The sequence below is a fragment of the Pseudopodoces humilis genome, chromosome 22, assembly GCF_049639895.1.
Source record: "Pseudopodoces humilis isolate 2021_Gansu_Grassland_sample_001 chromosome 22, ASM4963989v1, whole genome shotgun sequence".
NCBI classification, from domain to species: Eukaryota; Metazoa; Chordata; class Aves; order Passeriformes; family Paridae; genus Pseudopodoces; species Pseudopodoces humilis.
In genome coordinates this window covers 61,683-83,368 of record NC_142221.1, presented here as the reverse complement: position 1 = coordinate 83,368, position 21,686 = coordinate 61,683, and the positions used below count along the sequence as shown (strand labels likewise).

The following is a 21,686-nucleotide window of genomic DNA, read 5'->3' as shown; positions in this document are numbered from 1 at the left end:
ATTTTTGTCATTATTTAATAAGTGAATAAAAAAGAGCCCTCTTCCAGTACAAAACATACCAATGCAGTGAATAACACAGGAAATTCTCCTTTGAGGTTCCTGTGTGATCACATACATTTGAGACAATTTCATTGTGGAAAGCAGGACAAAAATTTGTATCAACAATAGCTTCTAGCAAGATCTGAAAAACAAGAGTACCATCCATATGTTGACAAAAACTAATCTGCTGTTTCTTGCTATGACCAGAATAAACAAACATCGGGCTGTGTGAGATATACTTCCTGTTATAGGAGCCGTTATCTCAAAAGCTGTTCTGTTTTAGTCTCTTGAACCTGAATGGCCAATTTTCTGTCTCATTATGTAAAACCATGTGTGAATGTAAAAACTCCAAGTCCAGACCACATCTGACATGCAGTTTCAAATGGCATTCAAAATGTCTTTTTTTTCTCACCGATGAAAGTAAAGTAAATGAGAGAAAGAAGAAGGAAGATGCTAAATATAAAACAAAGAGAAATCCCATGGGTTTTTCCTCTGCCTTCCAGCTCTTTATGTTGGCTGCTGTCAAGTGACCTGTCATTTATAGGGAACCTCTTGTTTGTCCTAGTATTGTGATTGCTATTCCCAGAGTCAGATAAACATTTGACCTGGTCTTCAATTTCTTTAGGAAGGTGCTTTCCCTTTTCCTGCTTAATGCTCAGTATTATTAATTGCTGTGTTAAACATAAAGAAATAGTTCATAGGATTTTTTTTTATTAACCAGATGAGTTCAAAAGTAGTTCTTTATGAATGCTTTCTTCATACAGAAATGCATTTGGAAGTTAACTTCCTCACAGGAGCCATCACAGTGTTGTACTCTGTATCTGTGTCTGGAAAGGTGTTGAGAAGGCTTCTGTTAAGCAGTGCCCACTGCATCAAGGCTATCTCTCCAAACCCAACCCCCTGCCAAAAAGACCGGTAGGCTGGGGATGGGCAAGAGGTTGGGAGGGTGCATAGCCAGGATGTTGATTGAAGCTGCCCAAAGGGATCTTCTATACTATATGACACGCTCATCAATAGAAGTTAAGAGAAAGGGGTGGGGGAGGGGATGGGGGGTGGCAGCGAGGCATTTATTATTAAGGTGTTTGTCTTCCTAAGTGTGCACTACAATGCTTGGGTTAGTCCATGGCTGCTCACTGCCTACTGATGGGAAGTAGAGGATAAATTTTTCTTTTCTTTTGCTTCTGTACACAGTCATTGCTTTCAGTCAACCCACCACATCATGTCACATTTTCTTTTGCTTTTGTGAGGATTTGCTTTTTCATACTAGAGACTTGAAACTAAGTCATTGTCTCTCATATGATTATATATGTAAAGCAGACAAGTAAACTTCTTTTGTTTTCTGGCTTTTACTTTGTATTACATCTATATGCTCAATCCTTGGGCTTTGATGTTAACACTTCATTTGTATGATTATGGAATATAATTTCAGTCATAGCAGCATAATATGTGATCATTGCCAATACTCTAATTCTTAATCAAGGGCTGAGACCTTATTAGAACTCTAATGGAAGGCAATTAAAAATATAGTTCCAAAACTGGAAATGAGAACTTTAAATTTGCCTAATCCAGGCAAGGAATACAGCATGATACTGCAGTGAGCTCAGCTGGAGTTCACAAAAAATGACTGGGACAATGTTCAGTATTACCTACTTCACTGAATATGTGATCCTATAGTAACTGGCAGTATTAGGAGAGGGTGAATTTTCCCTTCTGAATCATGAAACAGTGGCCTTAAGTGCTCTGTAAGGTTGCTTTACTCAGAGTGAGAACTAATGTGATGACTAGAAAACAAGTGCTGAGTCATCCCTGTTGCTCCATTCTGCTGTTAGTATTTCCTTTGAAAGCTTGACCCTTTTGTGGACTGCTGTATTTCTTGCTCAGCTAGAGAGTTCTTGCTTACTGCCAGTTAGACAATGAATGCCATCAGCATTTCATAGTACCCACAGGAATTTTTCAGTGAGCTGCACCTGTGTGGCTGCAAAATGCTACTAAATGGAATCCAGTACATTTTACTGAAAACTTTATTCCTGGAGAAGGTTTATTAAGTAAGTTAGTATGAATTCAAATTGAAATTTAGCTAAGCATGAAGGCAATAATTTATTATTTATTTAACAACATTAATAAATGGGAATATAGCCATATGTTAGTCTTCAATAATTCTGACTAAAACACTCAAATATTAGTAATGGGATATTTGAACATGGAGAATTAAAAATAACACAATTACAGGTATTGCTGTCAATTTTATTTGAATTCAAATTATACCTGGAAATTAATTTCACTTTGAACATTGTATGCCAGAAGTAAGTCCTTTGCAGTTGGTAAGCTACAATGATAATAGATGATCTCAAAATACCGTGTGCAGTAATTTAATGTTCCAGTCAATAGCTTAAGGCATGGGAGTCTGATAATAATGATTTAAAATTAAAATAAAGGTTCTTAGCCAATAAGGTCAGTCATCAGTTCAGTTGTCTCAACAGTCCAAAAGTTAATACCTTACTAATTGCAATAAGTCTACTTGAGTTCTGCCTGTGACATGCTGCCTCCTTAGAGATCAGCATGTGTTTCCAGGGACAGAAAAAAGAGCTCAATGTCATTGGTAATGACTCCGAAGTCTATAATGGGATTAAGTGCAGAGAATAGTGTCATGTTTGTGTTCTAAAATATAATTGCATGTGTTCATGATGGAAATGGGTTTTACTTGCCAGCTCTGTGAATTTATCTTCTACCCAGTTTTCTGTCTTTAAAAAAAATATTAACAGTTTACTGTAGCCAGAGACATTGTGGGTTTCTTTTTTTCCCCTTGAAATATCTTTATGAGTGTGAGGCTTAATAAAAACAGTTAAATCCTACAGCATTTCTATTTGCAAAGTGCTGGAGAAAACCATGTGTCCATTTTCCACTTATTTTGCCAACTAGTTTTCCAGTAAATTCAAACAGGAGGCAGGCATCTGATTAAAGTGACTGTCTCACAAACTATGTTTCGTATATTAGTGGCTAAGAGGGTCTCATTTAATTACCAAATGTATATTGTGAATAGTGCTTTCACAGGAAGATTTCATGTCTTCATAAAGCTGCAGAGATTCTTGTCCCTCCCAAGTAGCATTTAAGAAGGAGCTTTAAGCAGTTTAGTTGAATGCTTTCAGGAATGGTGTGATTCACACAACTTCCTTGGCAGCAACCTAAGTCTGCTCATTCTGTCTTGCTGTGGCTTGACAGAGAGAGAATGTAGCTGGAGAGCTTATAGTAAGCTAACTGTTCACAGTTTCTAGTTGAATTAGCTGTAAAAGACATCTGTGTTCCTGCAGTGTTACCTGAAAGGTGCTTGTCATTTATGGTATGGCTGTTAGGTTGTTTTGGAAGGTATAACTCAATACATTTTCCCAGAACAAAGGAAAATATTTAATGCAATATATGGTAAATGTAAGCCTTGTAAGCAACTGAAGTTCCTCAGAATTTGCACACTAAGTGTAGCTCAGTAGAGAAATGTTCTATTATGGATACTCTCTCTCATCATGTTATTTGGAAAAGTTCAGGGTGCAGTGCTAATCAGAACAGAAAATGGTTACTCATTCTCTGGAATATAGCATACTTATTCTGTCTTGAAAAACAATATTAAAAAGTTAAATAATGGTAAAATAATGACCATATCCAGAAAATTGTATCTAATACTAAGTGACTCAAAGACCGGTCTTAACAATTCTGTGATTTTTAATGAACCCCTTCATTAAAGTTAACACCTGGCATTAGATTTTATCAACTGCCAGGCCTCTGCTGTGGGTAGCCCTTATTTGGGGGCGTTTGTTACGCAGTAGCTTGGGATGGATCCTCACCCCCTCCTTTTTCTTTTTTTTTTTCTTTTTGTTTTTTTCCCCCAAGTAGGTCATGGTGTAATTCTTGAGGGGAGAATAATTAGACCAGAGGTTTTATGTTACCATCATACCAGGAATGTGGAGTAATTAATCTGAAACAGGTATATTCTCCTCTTTGTTACTGGGGTAAAATTTAGCCTATTGTGCCAAGCCCATTCAGCTTTGACAGCTAGCTCATAACAAACTTAGAATATATATTTTAATTAATTAGAAGAGGTCAATTATTGGATGTAGAGTATATGATATATATAAGTTGAAAATGTAGAAACAGAAGGAAGAAAGACTGGGGATAATTGCACATTTGTGCAAGGGCACATACCCTCTGAAGCAGCTATACTACACTAGTGATATCTCTACAGTAGTTCCAGCATTTTAGAATAAAAAACCCACACACCATCGTTTTCCATGTAAACACTGAGTTTGACATTTAGTTTTGCCATTTGTTTTACAGGTTGCTTTGGCAACCAATAAATAATTTGTACTAAGTGCTTTAGCAGCCAGTCATTCTGTGGCAATGAGGATTGTCTAATCCATGTGCGAGTTCTTGGTCACTGTGCACCATGTCTGCTTTTCTTACAGAGGACTTAGGATAGAAATGGAAGAATTAAGTTTCCTTCACATAAATTTACAGATCATCCAGAAAACTTTACTCTTTGGTTTACTTTCTCTTCCTCTGTGATCCTTTCCTGAGAAACTTTTACAACACACTGGAGTATTTTTGAAACAAATCCATACCAGACAAATCTGTGGATTCACATGTTATCAACCACTAAATCCAACTGGAATTAGTGTGCTGTGGGTTTTCTCTTAACATGCCAAAACCTCACAAAAATTGTAGAAGAATGTTCTGTCAAAACAAATGCAAAGTTTCCAGGGAGAGAATGATTTTGCTCAGTTTTTAACTTTATTGCTTTCTATTACTTTCTGTGACTTCCATTCCAAACAAGTCTAATGTCCTAGTTCATTGATGATTATTTTAACTACCAAGCCATTATTCTGAGGAATGTTACAAATATAGACCAGCCAGAGGACAACGGACTTTTCTGCCTTGTTTTTTGGAGGCTTAGTTGGGTTGGGTTTTTTTTGTTTTGACTCTTTTCTCACAGCAGTCACCTGAAATTATTTCTGTAAAACGTTGGGGGGGGTTTTGATGAATTGGTTCATCTGTTTGGTTGAAACCAAACTTCAGTTTCCCTGCAGCTATGCTCTCACAATGGATATGTCTTCATTGCCAATGTTGATGTCACCCAAGCCCATATGCTGCCTTGGAGATCCAACTGCAAAAACTTGAGTGTTTTTGCTGAAGTTGTAAGTCTGGGGTTTGCACATTCCATTGGTGCAGAATAAGTGAGACAAATGCTGACAATTAATGTTTCCATAAAAGGGATACTTGAAAATATCACTTCTATCCAGGAAGCATTTGAAGGAAGTATACTCATGTGTGCTTACTGTGCAGTCAGAAGTACGTGTGTGTGAGTGTGAGTGTGAGTGACAGCTTTTGGGGAGATTGAAGGAGCATGGGGAGGTGCAGCCAAGAATGCAGATTCTTGGATTTACTTTGCTCTTGTCTAAGAAGCAGACATAACATATATGTCTCTTACATGTTGTATGCATTAGTAGCCTTTTGTTGAATTGTAAAGAATACTCTGAAAATTAAAATTGTTCTTTCACAATAGCCATCATTCTAGATGTAATTTTTTGTGTCATTCTTGATTCGGTGCACGAAGTTAATCTAAAGTTATTTATTGTGTGTTTTGTAAGTAGATCTTTCTCTTTGAAAGTTTTAATTATCACACTGGTTACAATGGAAACAGAGTAGTAAAAATTTATAGTGAGGATTTAATTAGAGAGTCTGTGGCTTGGAATGTCTTTATTAAGTTTTAGAAGCAGAGCTGGTAAGTTTTACATCTTAACTGCTCACCAAAAAATGGTGAATAGTTGAGACTGTTCTATCTTCCTGAAAAATCACTCAGTTCTTCATCATATAATATGCAGCTCATTTTCAGGTTTTAGTTTGCGTATCTAGTACTGGTATATTGATAGCTTTTTAATGGAGAAAAATTGTGAACTGTAACTCCCTCACCCTGCTGCTTTTTTTAAAAGCTCTGGAAACTGTAAATGTTCACATGTTTTACTGAAGGATTGCAAAAGTAACATTCATTTATAACATTTGAAGGATTATTCATGGAAAAATTATGCAAAGGAAAAAACAGTGAGATCCTTTGGGATATGTGTAAACTTTTCCAAATGTTCTTGCCACAGATCTAGGAACAGCACTCGGCTCGCTCTGATGAAGTTGTCTCACGTTCCCTAATGCAAACAAAATTTTTAATAACATTTTTATATTTTTATACATCATTCCTGTGCATGTCAGCATAATCTTGAAAATGATGCTGAGAAATAATGAAAACCAAACTAACCCTTGTTCATGCCAGCTGACTGGAAAATCCTGCTAAGAGTGCTTTGTCTCCATGAAAGGCAAAATAACAGAATAGCAATCATGGTAACAGTATGCACTAGGAGTGGAGCCAGAAGAGTAAAGACAAGAGTTAGCAGTAGCAGATGACTTCACTTATTGGAAAAAAGGGGCAAAATAACTCAATCCCAAATGAATTTAAGTATTGGAATTTTGTTATCAGCAGTATCAGGCATAACTTCCCTAGCTAATTGCTCAGCAGTCTGGTATGTCCATAAACATCCCTTGGGCTGTGCAGTTTTCATCAGTATCTCACTGCTTACCCTCTTTGGCATCCTTCTTGGCATGGGCTCGCTTTGTCTCTTACGCCTTTACAGAAACGAGGTCATCTGCCCTCAGCCCCATAACTCATGCTGACACTCACTGCACCCCAGATTCCTTGCTGAACTGAGTGTAGCCAGCTGAGGAGAATTCTATAAACTTCACCATTCTTCTTCATAGACATTTGGCAGCAGAGCAGAAACAAAGACTTTGTAAAGATGTTTAAGTTCAGATTCTTAATACCTCAGCACAGGGCTAACAAAGCTAAACTGTATAAATTTCTTATCTTGAAGAAGAGGAGGATGCAGAACTATATTGAAAATACTCAAATATTGAAAATGCACAAATGATATTTCTGTTTTCATCTGATCCCACAAAGCATTCTGTTTTCTACCATTGGGATCTTCACTGAAGATACCTAACTAAGAATTTGAGTAAGTCACAGAATCACAGCATAGTTTGAAGAGAGCACAGTGGGTCATCTAGTCCGAGCTCCCTGCTCAAGTAGGGTCATCCTACAGCACATGGCACAGGATTGTGGCCAGATGGTTCTAGAATACCTCCAGTGAAGGCAACTCCACAAGCTCTCTAGGCAGCCTGTTCCAGTGGTCTGTCAACCCAAGTACATTTCCTTCTTTCACAGGACTGATGCAAGCAATTGTGATTGCCATATATAAAATCAAGGAAGCCAAGCTGGACTGTTATCTTAAGTTGTAAGACTCTTATACCCATTTCTATAAATTCTGTCACCCTTGACACATCACACCTTAAGCCTGGCAATATTTTTATGTGAACTGAAATTTTATTTCCTAATATTATTTTCATATTATTTATAATATTCCCTTATATTATATTATAATCTGAGATGTGGAGACATTCTTAGACATTCTACATCATTTGTTTTAGGGGAAGGGGGGCAGTTTAACAGACTTTTTCTGTTCTAAAGCCGTCCAGGTAATAAAAGCTCTTACTTATATCAAGCAATTGTCATCTTTATAATGATGAATCTTGAAATAGTTTTGTGTTGCAATCATATTATAGTAAATTTCAGTCCATGCTCCCTAAAGAGAGGGAGAAAAAAAAGGGAGTATAGAGGGAAAAGTCTCAAATAGTTAATTCTTGTTAGATAATATCTCTTACTCTTTGTAGGTTTTGATAGTAACATTTGAACCTACCTGGAGTCAAATCCAGCCAACTTTCATTTTGTAATGGCTTGATTGTGTCAGCACTGGATTTGTTATTTTGCTGTTCTTTGTGATAAAGTAATTTTGATGCAGTCTCATGCTTTTGTTTTGTTGTATATCAGTGTTTTGGAACAAAATTAATCAAACTGCTTTCAGGTCTCTGATTCTCCATGGTGAGAAACTTAAACGTTTAAACTATTATATGTTACAAAATGTAACAGTTATTTCTACGTGTGGTGCAATGTCTGTGTGAAAAAGCACTGCACTGTACTGGTAATCCTTTAGGCCTGTGCCTTAAGATTGCTGCTCTTTCACAGGCTGTGTTTTCAGTAGCTTGTTAAAATGAATACTTTAATAGCATTCAGTGAACTTAAAAGAATTTAACATCACCCACTTGAATAAAACAATGTAAATCAAGGTTGAGGACTGGCACCAGAAACACCTGAATGACACAGCAGGAAGCAATATAAAAATGAGCAAATCCTGCAGGCAAATTAAGGGACAAGTCTTAGAGTGGGCACATTAGCACTGAAGTTTATGCTGAGTTTCAAATTAAACTCTTGCTGAAATGCTCATAATTTTCAGGGAAATTCTCTTTTAGCTGCCACTGTCTTTAGCATGGGTTTCAGTTCCAATATATTTTAGGCTCTTAGCAGGTAATAAATACCTCAATAGTCCTAAGTATTTTCCTGTCCACAAGTTGATGGAAAGGCACTGCAAACAAAGCATGTAGAGCAAACTCTTTTTTTTGGGAACCTAGTCCATCAGAAGAACTGGAGGTTTTCAAACTAAAGAATTTGTAATAATTTCTGAAACTTCTGAAGGCATTTGTTTTGTCTCTGCATAAATTTTAATTTTGTAATGAAAACCTGTGGTAAAAGACTTCAGTGAAATGTATATTCTTGCTACTAATGCAGCAGATAAGATTTTTCTGACCTAGTGGTGAAATATGAATCCATACAGTTTTTTCATTAAACAAGGCAACACATAATTGTACTCACAGTCATACTTTTTCTGTCCCTGTCTGCCTCTGTGGCAGAAATGAAAGATTAACTACTTTGGTTTTAGGGAAGAAGCTTCCAATGTTGTGTTACAGTCCAAATGGATCAAAATTTTAGTTGTATGGGCAGCAAGAACGCTGTACTTGGCCCCTCCAACGTCCCAGATGCGTATCTCTAGGTGAATCTCCGGATGAAGTAATGACATAAAGTTCATTTTTTAAAACTGCACATGGCCATTAGGTGTAAGACCTTATCTGAAGCTGCATATGCCAGTGACTGATGCTATGACTATTGTGTTTCACAAATTCACAGTTGTGTGATGGTAGCAAAGACAGGCAGGCAAAAATGCTGTCCTGATGGTATATATGAATGAGGCAGAAAACAGGCTTAAAAACTGTTTTGTCTTTGTTCTACTAAATTGATGGTCTGATGAATAATACTACTGAAGGTTCCTCTAACAAATTTGTCCCTCCTTCCTCTCTGTATTGCTAAAAGGAGTTTTGTCTTTTTGCTTGTCATGGGGCTCCCTTCATTATTAAAAAGCAGCATAATGAACTGTTTGCTCCAATGTGCAGAACACTATGTGGATTAAATATTTCCCCTTACTGCTAGAGAAAACACTTTGCAATTTTTCCTAGTTACAATCCAGTTCACGGTCAAATTCCAGAGTCTGGGCTATGGGAAAATAAAAATACAAGTAATTTAGAATTAATTTTTGTATTTCATACAACTTGTTATAAGTCTATTTTGCAGAGTGAGTATGGACAAGAAAGCATCTTGCGTTTATTTGTATCTTTTTTTGCCTCTTACTGGGACAAACTCATTACTGGTTCTCCTATTTCTTCTTGTATCTCATGAATCCTCCTCAGTTCAAGGCAGAAGAAGTTGATATCAGGGTAGAGAGAGTAGCCTATATTACAAATTGAAACAGAATGTCTCAAGTAGGGAGAGATCCATAAGGATCATTGAGTCCAGCTTCCTGCTCGTTGCAGGGCCACATAAAACTAAATTATATCACTAAGATATGCCTAGTACTCTGATAGGCTTGGTGCCATGACCACTTTCCTGGGAAATCTTGTCTCTCAGAACCATTTCTGTAAGAAGTTCATGTTCACATCCTGTTGTCAAACTGTGCCGTGGAATGTTGGTGTTTTGGGTTGGTTCTGAGGTTTTTTTCTGTTTCAGTTTATTACTTATTTGATGCCAGACACTTTTGTAAAGACTCTGATGATGATTGTACATGGCTTTTCATGTCACAAAATTTCTTCTTGTGTCAACTTCTTAATGGGTGGGTTTTGGTTAGAGTCCAGAAGCTGGCTAAGCTGAGGTTTCTGGAGCCTCCAAGAAGTGATTTTTGTAATGTAGAGGGAAGTCTGTTCTGCTGGTACCTGGACTGTCCCAAGGGGAAAGATGTGGGTCAGATGACGACTTTCATGACCACTGTTCCCACTTTCATCACAAGCACCAATGCCACAACTAAATGTTTAAAAAAGAAATCTCAGCTGTTTGCTGTGAAGCCAAGAAGAGCCTGGCGTTTACCGAGGATGATGATAGTCCGTGTTTTCCACTGTATTGCAAAGGTCACTGTATTTCCATTGTATTGCAAAACCAGTTTGTCTATGTTTTCTGTGAGGCCTCAAAAAACCTGTAAATTGAGAGGAGGAATGATTGCAATGAGACATCTCTAGAGCTCATAGATGTTTGAGTCTGGCCATTAGGAATATGAAAAGCCCTTGATTTCTCTTACATGCTCAAGCTGGGAGTCAGTATGAGCAGATTGTTTACAGTTTATTCACAACATGAAGGTGTGAACAAACACCTGTGAATGTTCCTGTTCACACCTGAAGTACAAACTGACTTTATGGCTCTGCATATTTGCACTTTGGCATAGCCAGCTGTTATAAGGATGCCAAGAGTTTTTTTAGTGCATTATTAAAAGTATGAGCAAAACTGTTTTAAAAATTACTCCAGGGAGTTCAAGATAATGGAGATGGATTAATAACAAAAATGGATGGTGTAGCCCTAACCCTAATGTGCAAGAAACAGTGCTTCAGAAATGGTGCCTTTGGTTATCTGTAAAAATTAATTTTAATCAGTTCCTAAACGCACCAGCCAATTAAATTTCTGGGATTTGCATCAGTTCAGTGTTAAGTAATCTCTGTCTTTTAGGTCCATCTGAGCTGTCAGCAATTATGAAATTCAGCAGGAGACCCACATGTCCTGATGCCTCAGTAGCAGCAAGTCTACCTACGCCTCCCGTCCCAAGGCACCGGAAGAGTCACAGCCTGGGAAACAAGTGCGTAATCCCAGCTATCTCATGCTTAGGCAGTTACATGTGTCATAAAAATTTAAGATAGCAGCAGAGAAAATGCCAGCATTTGTCCTTTCCATTTCTTGTATTGCAAGAGTGGTTTAGGCTTTACTATGTATTCTCTAGGTTTTCTCTTGACACTTTGTTATTTTTGCTGACTCTATTCTCTGCTAGTGCCAGACACTGGCAATACTTGAAAATTCCTTTTCCACTTTGGTCTCTGGATTCCTGATGTCTTCTTTTTCTGGGTTTTTGCTTTTGCTGCCACCAAGGATGTTCAGGTTTTGTATGGACAGGAGTCAAAACATTTACAAGTTTCCAGCTGCAGAAATTTAATAATTGTTACTGACAAAGAGAAGTAAAATCTGAAACTCATTTTGGTAGTAAAGGAGCATCTATATGTACAGTAAGTGGTAGTGTATAATTGCCTGCTCCTTAATATCCTGCTGATGAGGCAGAGGCCGAGTGGAAATAGTGCGAGCCAAGGATTGCTGTTATATGACATAAGAGGGGTTTAATGTTTTTCTCATCTTCCATGTTCCAGTATGATGTGTCAGTTGAGCGTCGTGGAGAGCAAAAGCGCCACCTTCCCGACAGAGCGGCCGCGGCACCTGCTGGATGACAGTGTCCTGGAGTGTCACAGCCCCGCGCACGGCCACCCGCCCGGCACGCGCCTCGCCAACGGGCTCTCCAGAGGTACCGTGTGCGTGCAGAGCCACAGCCCCGTGCCCGTCCCACGGCGCTGCAGCCTCACACACAGCTGAAAGTAGAAAACTAGGAAGATCATTAGTTCCCATGCAAAGACTGATTATTTTCATGGATGAAATTAGATAAGGACTGCTGCCTGGTTAATGTTACCTCAGCTTTCCTCAATTATCCACTGATGCTTTTGGTAAAAGTGGGATGAAAGAAGATTGGTTTTGTAGATGCTCCGTGTGTGACACAAAGTGTTCATCAGCTTTTACCAGGGGAAAAGTGGATATATATTTTAAAAGCTACCTTTACACAAAGAAAGCTTTAATTTTGACTATATGTTTTAGAAGATGGAAGAATTGTTTGGCAGTACTCTCTGAGACTTAAAAAGAAAGATAAAATGAACACATTATGTTATTATAATTAACTAAAAATTATTACAATATCAGAAAAGTGATCAAGAATCTGTGTTCTAAGCAGGAGAAAGTCACCTTTTAAGAGACTCAGGCTATATCTAGAATAGGAAATACACTGTGAAAGAAAGCACATTACTTGACCAAGTTAGACACTGAGATGATCTTTGTATTTCTGAAAATACAGGCACAGCTCACTGTGTTAAAACTGAGCATTAGAAGATCAGTCCTGGGAAAATTAAAACTGAGCTAAATAGTTGTGCCAGAAAAGGAGGGACAAGTGGGTGGTGGGCTTGAAGGAGAAATAGGAACTTCAGTTATTAATATTGTCATATATATATTTTAATAACTCCTAGCAGCAGCATATAGCTGACATATCCTCTATTAGGGGTGTGTTGGTGTCTTGAAAATAAACCATGACACCATACCTAATAACTTCAATCAACGAACATTATGGTAGAAATATTGTCTTGCAGAGGAGCTAGATTTTATGTACCTGAAGTGCTCAGCTTCTGAAGTAGAAGCATGATGAAAATTAAAATAATGGTATGAAAACACAGCAGTAACATAAGTTAACAGTGAGATACTGTAAATGGAGTGGCTTATGTAAGCCTCTTCCAGCTACGGGTTTTACCATGAACTCTGAACCCTTCTTTTTCAAAACATGATTTGAGTAAGCGGTGTCCACGATACTATATAAAAGAGTATTCTGGTGATCCACATACATTGGCTTTGTATTTTCCCATGGGTGGTTTTCTTACTCCTTCTCTGTACTACTCTCTTTCTAGATAGCAGTGAAAGCTCAGAATTTAGTGAGGAGCTGCCGTCAGGGCTTGAAAGGTGAGTTAGTCTTCATGTACACTCACTGAGCACTCTACAGACTTAGCTAAGAAATTCACAAATGATCCCTAACATAGGTAAGCCCTAAATCAATAGTTACTTTTATCAAATTATTGATTAGTTAGGAAAAAAATGGCAAACATTTTAAAATAAAGCACTGTAAAGGTATTGAACCTGAAAAGATTGGGAGCTATCTGTCATGTTTACCAAACCCTAACTGTTGAAGTCTCGAACTAGAATATCCCTCATCAGATATTTGCATTCACAAACAGGGGTCGTTTATATGCCACACTGGGGCCTAACTGGAGGGTACCAATCCGGAATTCTCCTCGGAGTCGAAGCTGTGTATACAGGTACAGTTCAGGGTCTGCCTCTTTCATTGTATGATGCTAAACTTCAATTTAGGTCTTTATGTCTTCCTAGTGTAATGTACTTTGTGTCCAAATATCGTTGTATGACCATAACAATTTATGAAGTGTCCCCATCCTGCTTGTAAAAACTCCTATTAAAGCTAAAGCAGGGTTTGGGCCCATTGACATGAAATTCAGTTTAGCTATTGATTTAACTAATGATGTCTGGTTTCCGTTTTGCAGAAAACTAGGCTTTACTTAGGGTTTCATGAAACCTTTACAGAAGCAGATTTCTCATGAAGGCCATCTTTGACTCATGTGAGTCAACAGTGCTAACTGCTTGTGTTTGGGTTCTATCAGTTGTATCTCTTTCTCAGTGTTGTATGTGGGAAGTTTTATGTTCATTCTGGAAACGGAAAAACTATTGTAATCTCTGTACAATAAATGACTTAACTTACTTTTAATAATTTTTTGATTTATTTTTATGTAGTTTTCCCAACTCTTTTCCAATTAGGCAAGGTATTTTCATTTTATGTAAAATAACATTTGTGGGAACTCTTACTGCCAAAACTGTAAGCCAAAAATTTCCAGAAATTCAGGTAATTTCTGTAATTTACCAGAATAAAAAAGAAAATTGCCTGTTTTCCCTTTGACTCTGGGTTTCAGTATTTATTCTGTTTTATTTTTTTATGTCTATGCCCCCAGAACAGAACCTTCTTGAAAGTTCCTGGTTCCTATTTGATAGCTAGGCTAGGGAAACACATAATCTAGAGTCACATATCAGATGACACAATATACATAAAGCAGTGCAGGATAGATGTATTTAGAGCTAAATTATATTGCTTACTTATCGTCCTTATTTTTCTTCTCAAATACATAGAGGAATGCTTTGTCTCTCCAGCCCAACAGGTGCATGCAGCTGCACAGCAGGTGGTTCCACAGGAGTCATTACCATGGAAGGGCCATTAAGAAGAAAAACAATGCTCAAAGAAGGCAAGAAACCTACTGTAAGTGATTGTAATTATAATTATTCCTACAGTCCTAATTCATTAGTGGCTGTTTTAATTTTCAGGATTAGATTAAACCTGCAGCTTGATACCACACAAAACAATGGTTTTATCAATTGTGATTTTCTGATCAAAGTTGTAACCAGGTTATAACAAGGTTGTTACCTTTGTGTGTCATTTGTTGTACAGCCACTTTGCTTCTCCCTGCATTTGCAAGTCATGTTTCTAACTGTGACAACAGAGCAGGAGTGAAGCAACTGTGTAATTAGCAAGCAGTGTTGTGAGGGCAGAAATAAATCTTGAGGCACTGCCTGATGACCCAGAGCACCCTGATACTTTCCAGCTAAACAACCCTGACAAAGGCAGATATTGCAGGATGGATAATGTCTGCATTAGATTTCTGTGACAGGATGTAGATTAATAACTTTTAACGAGTTTGTAGATTTGTAGATACTTGCAGTGGCACTCATAAAAGACAGAAGAAGATCTTCAATACAGAATTTTCAAGGGAGGGTACAAATTCAATTGAACATATTTCTACAATATATTTTGGTGCTTCTACGGTACTGCATTAAAATGGAAAGGCTGCAGGGCAGCTACCCATAGGACCAAAGTCATGGCAATTCATTTCTAACCTGAATTCAGGGGTTTCACATGGTTCTAGTCCTATGCATTTGATAATTTATTTGTTTTCTGTAGAGTTGATTGATGTATTTCACATGCAACCCAGTTCAATTCAGAGCTAGAAGGTGTGAAGAATTGCACAGTTGTCAACTCAGTAATTTCTTTTTTTTTTCATCAAGAGTCTAAGATCTGTACAGCAGAAGGCATAACACTATTCTCTAAACAATTAGTACTGATACTTTTATGAGATACCCAACTAAGAAGGACTGTATTCTCAGGCAGCCATCAAGATTTAGGTAGCTAGGCTGATTTACACAAGGAGACACTCTTTATCTTCATTCCTTGTTTCTGAAATTAACTTTGGTAGCACTTGGACTTGCCTGTGAATAGATTTTTGAAATGTCAGAGATATGCAGAATTTTTCCTATTTTATTTTTTTTTTTTCCTTTTCCATTCAGCTCTCCTCGTGGACTAGATACTGGGTCATGCTTTCAGGATCAACTCTTCTGTACTTTGGAGCAAAAGCTTTAAGAGGCACTGAAAGAAAACATGTAAGCTTTTAATTTATTTTAAAACCAAATATTGAATACTCATAAGTATATCTGGAAAGGCATCCAAACTGTACTTTCTGTTTCAGGGTAAGCCATATTTCTGCACAACTTCTGCAGTAAAAAGTTATTCTCTGCTACAGTCTCAGCTATCACTGACTTGTGTGTCTTTTCCAGTATAAATCTACACCTGGGAAAAAAGTCTCCATTGTGGGCTGGATGGTGGCACTGCCTGATGACCCAGAGCATCCTGATATTTTCCAGCTAAATAATCCTGACAAAGGTTTGTATTGAAAGACAATGTCTGCATTACATTTCTGTAACTGAAAGTAGATTAATATCTATTAATGAGCTTGTAGATAACAGAACTTGCAGTGGCACTCATAAGAGGGAGATCTTCAATACAGAATTTGCAAGGGATGGTACAAATTAAATGGAATGTATTTCTACAATATGCTTTGGTGCTTCTTTGATGCCTACTGGGAGATTCCTTTCTTTTGACAGTTACTGTAAGTTTTGCAGAAATTCCTCAGCCAATATGAGATTGCAGCATGTCCATGTGTCTCCAGACATTGTTCTCCAAGTCTCTGAATAGCTTCCTTAAAATCAGTCAGTGTCCAATCTTGACTTACACTGAGGCCAATTAAAATATCAAACCATTTACCAAAGTCTGCTAAGCAATTATTACTTTTTAATAATTAATAATAATTAATTTTGCAGTGCCATAATTCTTTTCCCTTGATTAAACTTCGAAAACTTCAAAAAATAAGAAAACTCCTGAAGTTATTTTGCACTTTGAGTGGTTACTTACAGGTTCTTGAGGCTTTCTTCAGTTTCCATGTTTTCAGCTTTGGTGCTGGATATGGAGTCCCATATACTGTGTGAAGTGCATCATCTGGGTGTTAACTAAAATGCACAAAATATTTGATTGCAGGAAACAATTTGCAGTAGGACATTGAAGAAAACTAAGTTTACAAATATGAAAAACTTTATCAGAAGCCTTGATGAGAAGAAAGCCAGGATTAAATTAGATCTGACCTGCGGCGTATGAATGATGCACAGTCTCCAGTTGTGGTATAACCAGAAACATTTATTAAAAGTGTATATAGCTTTTATAATATTTTCACTATCAGATTAGAGTATCACGTGCCTGGATAGCCAATAGTCTAACTGTTCATGCGTCTGCTAACCAATAATGTAAGGGATCACATTCCTAATATTCACATCAGCCTTTTTTCTTTAAATCAAGTGCTTGTATAACAATTCTTGTCTGCAAACTACTGAGGTTCTGATGCCTGTTATGGTTTAGAAACTTTGTTATATCTCTCCTGCCTTGATGAATAGTCCTTGTACTTCGTAACCAAATGGTCTTTGTTCTCTTATTAGTAAGTGTTCTTTGTTTTCTTGCCCCACACCGACCTACATGGTATTTTCTCTGGCTGTAATTTGGCCTTTCTGCCTATGAGGCTACATATGTTCTCATACTTGTTTCACCCAAGAATTGCTGGGCAACATGCCTCACATGGGCTCTGTTACACTAGCAGCATTATGTTTGAGCATTTGAGGTGCAAATTAATTTAAGAGTTTACTTCAGGACTTTGGCTTCTACACAGAAATCAAAATCCTTTGAAACTATATGTCTGTCTGCAAATTCAGAGTCATTCATTTTCTTATTTTTGTAGGCAATGTTTACAAGTTTCAGACTGGTTCAAGGTTTCATGCAATATTATGGCATAAACATTTGGATGATGCGTGCAAAAGCAACAAGCCTCAGGTAAGATTGTGAAAAATATTTCTACACACTTTTTCCTATTTTCCAGAAAATCCTTACTAGAAAAGGTACCTTTTTCAATCTGCGTGCATACACATTCCTGTGGGGAAAGACATAATTCTTCATTCTGTACACTGACCCATTTTTCAATAAGAGAAAGAAAGAAAGATTATTTAAAATTAGAGAAATCCCATCAAATCAGGTTTTATTCCAGTGTGGCTATTGGTTTGGTTGCCTTAAGATCATATAACCTCTAATCTCAGTTGCTTCAAGCAAGATAACTTCATCTCTTCTTTAGAAGGGACTGTCTTATGGAAAATGAAATCAACCATACTAGGAGGGACTCAATGATCTTAGATATCTTTCCCAAATGTAATAATTCTATGAGTAATTTGCAATCTCTTCCAGGTACCTGCTAATCTAATGTCATTCGAGTAATTTCCTCTCCTACCTGGTGTGACTTCAAGTGCCAAACTGATGAAACAGGTTATTATTCTCTAAGGAGGAAGAGGAGAATGGTTTTCCTGATATGAGCCAGCCACAGATATTTCAGCACTTTCCTATGTAACTTGAAAGTTATTCTGACACAGCTTTTAAAAGCAGAAAGTGAATGTTGTCCCTAGGACCAGATAAAGTCTCATGCACTGAGTGAAAGCAGGCAAGTTAGATGGACAGAAGATTAATCCTGACTCCTGCAGGATTCTAGAGCCCTCACCTATTTGTGGTCAGAGACTGCATGAACTGATATTTGACCACAAACTGAGCATCATATCTTCTGCCTATTCTTTTTTAAATGGTTCTTTTTATTGTTAAGCTGCTTTGTGTGACTGAAGAATATTTGGCCCATGTTGGGTTTCAATTCTTTCTAATGCACAGAATGATTGACAGTGTTAACTTGCTGCAAAGTGTCAGTTAGAATAGAAAATTGTGGAACAACATTTTTATAATGTAGGTGCACTGAGTTGCTTAGCAATGTGGCTGCCTCAAATTTTCTATCAAATCTCTGGACAATTCTGCTGTTCATATTTGAGCTATTTGGAAAAAATGTATTTTGGCATAGGACAGTTGGTCTTTTTTTTTCATTCAGTTATTTTGCTCAGGAGTACCCTGGTAATGGATTTAAGGCTGTTTAAATTTATGTTGTGCTGAAATTTGTCTTTCATTCTTTTACCAGTGGCATAGTTGCTTATAAATTTGGTGTTTCAGTTCAGTCTGAACATTGTTCATTTCAAATCCCTCAGTACAAGGAAGCAGGTAATCAGGTGTTATATATCACATGGTCCTGGCTCCGTATCATTGTTTCTGTTCTGTCCTTCTGTGGACGACTTGGCTCCAATCAATTCCAGTATATGTTACAACTTCAGGACATAAGTACTGGTAGATGGTACTGCTATTATAAAATCATGGTGGCAGTGAAAGACTATCTAACAGTGGAGCAAGTACAAAGAAGTCTCCACATCAATATCCAGAAAACAAACGAACAAACAAAAGTATTTCTGGGCCTTCCCCTCTGAAGGAACTCTCTATGTTGTATTCCTGCTGTGCCCTGGCACTCCTACAGTCAGAATCTTTTTCTGTTCATATGTTAAATTTGTCACTTTTTCTGTTTGAAACTCTTTTGCCATATAGCATCATTATTCAGACTTCATCAATCACCAGAAAACCTCTTCTGACTTTCCTAAGATCGCATAGAGGAGAAATTAACAAGTGAGCCTCTAGCTTACAAACCAGGAACACGGTAGAAGTTAGTTTAAGTGAGCAGAACCTCTACTAGAACAAGCTAGCATTAGCAGTATGTATTCTGTGGATTTCCATGATTTTCTACATTTTTATTTTGAAACTTCTCTAACAATAAGGAGAAAAAAATACCTGTGTTGTTAAATGTAGGTCAAAAGTAAATTATTTGTTCTTTTAAGAGCTCATGTTACAATCCTGAAAGCATAATACATACCAGCTTTTCAAGAAAACCAGTTCCTGATGACAACTGCATTTAGATCCTGGGACATGGGAAAGTCTACGTAAAGTTGACAAAGTTTATTTGATAACCGAGGAACTGTGTGAGAAGAGTGGTAATGCAAAATGTATATTTGTATAGTTTTTATTTTTTTGCTAATTTAAGACGACTTTGAACTAGGAAAAACATGGTTATGTGCAAGGGCAGAGCATCTAACACCATTAGAGATGGTGTAGAAGCTTTTGAATGTGTTAACATCCTGTCACCACTAAATGACTTCAGACTGTCAGACTATGATCTAGTCTGAATTATTCTGCACCTGTGGATTTTTGTGATTAGTCATCAATGAGATTAAAGATCTTTTCAGTATAGCACAATTGTGAAATTGCTGCACAGTACTGAGAAATTCAGATTGCTGGCAGTGAAAGAATACTAGTAAAACATCTTAAAACAACTTAAAATTAGTCTTTAAGTATTAAGGAGTTTGTAGCTGCTGATTAGAGGTGTTATGATGTCATTCTAGTACTTCTATGGTTAACTGAAAGCTACTATTTGAAATACAGTATGTTGCCTGTCATTATTGATTATTATAGCATTTTCACAAAAAATATCACAAACCATACAAGTTTTCCTCCATCAAAGAGAACAACTTCAATAGTTATGTAAAAGTAAACATCATGTCATAATAACTATTTTCAGAATTGTGGCAATGCAATAATTGTAGGTAATATTATTAGTTTATTAAATGTGCAATCTTGATGTAATTCAGTGCCAAAATGCATGTTTTTCCAAATAGCACTAAAATGAGGCAAAGAAACTAGTTTTCAAACTGAGACTGACTTGTCACATTATAATGTTAATCAGTTTCAACATTTTGGTTTGTTTTGTGTGGAAACTGTTGCACTATTTTTGGCTGTGTTTTCCAGCAGTCCACTGCATGCCATTTGTGTAAAGGATTCTTTCTATAATTCCTGTGAACTGTCTCACCTGTAAGAACTCTGGCATTGGAATCTAGGATTTTGGCAAAGTATTTTGTTACCTCAGTCTTGTATCAAGTTGCTGCATTTTTCAGTTTGTTACATTGATAATAATGATTGTTTTGCTAATTAAATACTTTAATGTAAAAACAGTTTGTTTACTACAACAGTAATAGCATTTGGTTGTAAGTTTAAAAATGTGCAGGGTGGTATGTATGCTGTTGACAATAAAATATTCTGAAAAAGAATAGTAGAGATACAGAAGGAATGTTTTAGCTCAAAGGCAGCATGCATATTTCATTTGTGAATGAATGGTAATATAATTGAACAGACTTTATAGAGCATACTGTCTAGCCATTTAGTAGTATAAATACAACAGAATCAACATTTCTAGGATAAAATTGTAAAAGCCTCCAAATCTGCAGCTTTTTCTAGTGAGATGTGGAAATTCCAAAGAAGTAGAGCAAAGTTTACATTTCTTTGCCCTTAAAATTTAGCTCAGCAGGTTTGCAGATGACACCATACTGAGTGGTGCAGTTCCCACACCTGAAGACTAGGCCTGGACAACCTTGATGGGGCTGACATAATTCTAATGAACAGATAAGAGCAACTCTGCTGAGAAGGACTTGGGGGTGCTGGTATATGAGAGGCTGGACATGTCCTGGCCATGTGTGCTGGCAGCTCAGAGGCCAGCCATGTCCTGGGCTGCATCAAAAGGGCAGCAGGTGGCAGAGGTGATTCTGCCCTTCCACTCAGCTCTTGTGAGACCTCATGTGGAGTGCTTCATCCAGCTCTCAAGTCCTTGATATAGGAGAGACGTGAACCTGTTGCAGTGGGTCCAGAGAAGGGCCACAAAAAAAAATCAGCTGAAGCACCTCAGCTGTGAAGAAAGGCTGAAACAGATGGAATTGTTTCCCCTGGAGAAGAAAATGTGCCAATGAGGTGTTATTGCCACCTTTCAGTACTTGAAGGGGACTTAAAAGAAAGATGGGGACAGATTTTTTAGTAGGGCCTGCAGTGATAGGGGAAGGGACAATAGTTTAAAATTAAAAGAAGGTTGATTCAGACTAGATATATGGAAGAAATTTTTTGCAGTAAGGGTAATGAAACACTGGGTTGGCCGAAGCCGTGGTGGATGCCCCATCCCTGGAAGTGTTCAAGGTCAGGTAGGACAGGCCTCTGAGCAACCTGGTTGAAGATGCCCCTGCTTATGGCAGGGGAGGTGGACTGTATGATCCAACTAAACCATTCTATGATTTTATTTGCTATGCAAAGGAAGTAAAGTCCAGATTATCACTGGCAATGAAGGTCCTTTAATTTCTGCAGAAACATCATTTCATGAACAGTTGTCTGAGAGAAAAATGA

General features: G+C 37.4%; 1 protein-coding gene across 4 annotated transcripts in view; it reads left to right on the top strand.

Moving 5' to 3' along the window:
- Positions 1-21,464, top strand: part of RALGPS1 (Ral GEF with PH domain and SH3 binding motif 1) — an 82,680-nt gene extending 61,216 nt beyond the window's left edge. For 2 of the 4 annotated variants that reach the window (XM_014257987.2, XM_014257988.2), the window contains 9 exons: positions 11,003-11,129; positions 11,689-11,840; positions 13,039-13,090; positions 13,363-13,443; positions 14,321-14,447; positions 15,530-15,622; positions 15,797-15,902; positions 17,302-17,393; positions 17,799-21,464. In XM_014257987.2, the coding sequence (XP_014113462.1) occupies positions 11,003-11,129; positions 11,689-11,840; positions 13,039-13,090; positions 13,363-13,443; positions 14,321-14,447; positions 15,530-15,622; positions 15,797-15,902; positions 17,302-17,393; positions 17,799-17,828 (860 nt within the window). In that variant the 3' untranslated portion in view covers positions 17,829-21,464. Of the gene's footprint in view, positions 1-11,002; positions 11,130-11,688; positions 11,841-13,038; positions 13,091-13,362; positions 13,444-14,320; positions 14,448-15,529; positions 15,623-15,796; positions 15,903-16,553; positions 16,694-17,301; positions 17,394-17,798 lie in introns of all 4 variants that reach the window. The other 2 variants (XR_001331894.2, XM_005529142.3) reach the window with 2 other exon arrangements.
- The last annotated feature ends 222 nt before the right edge of the window (positions 21,465-21,686 follow it).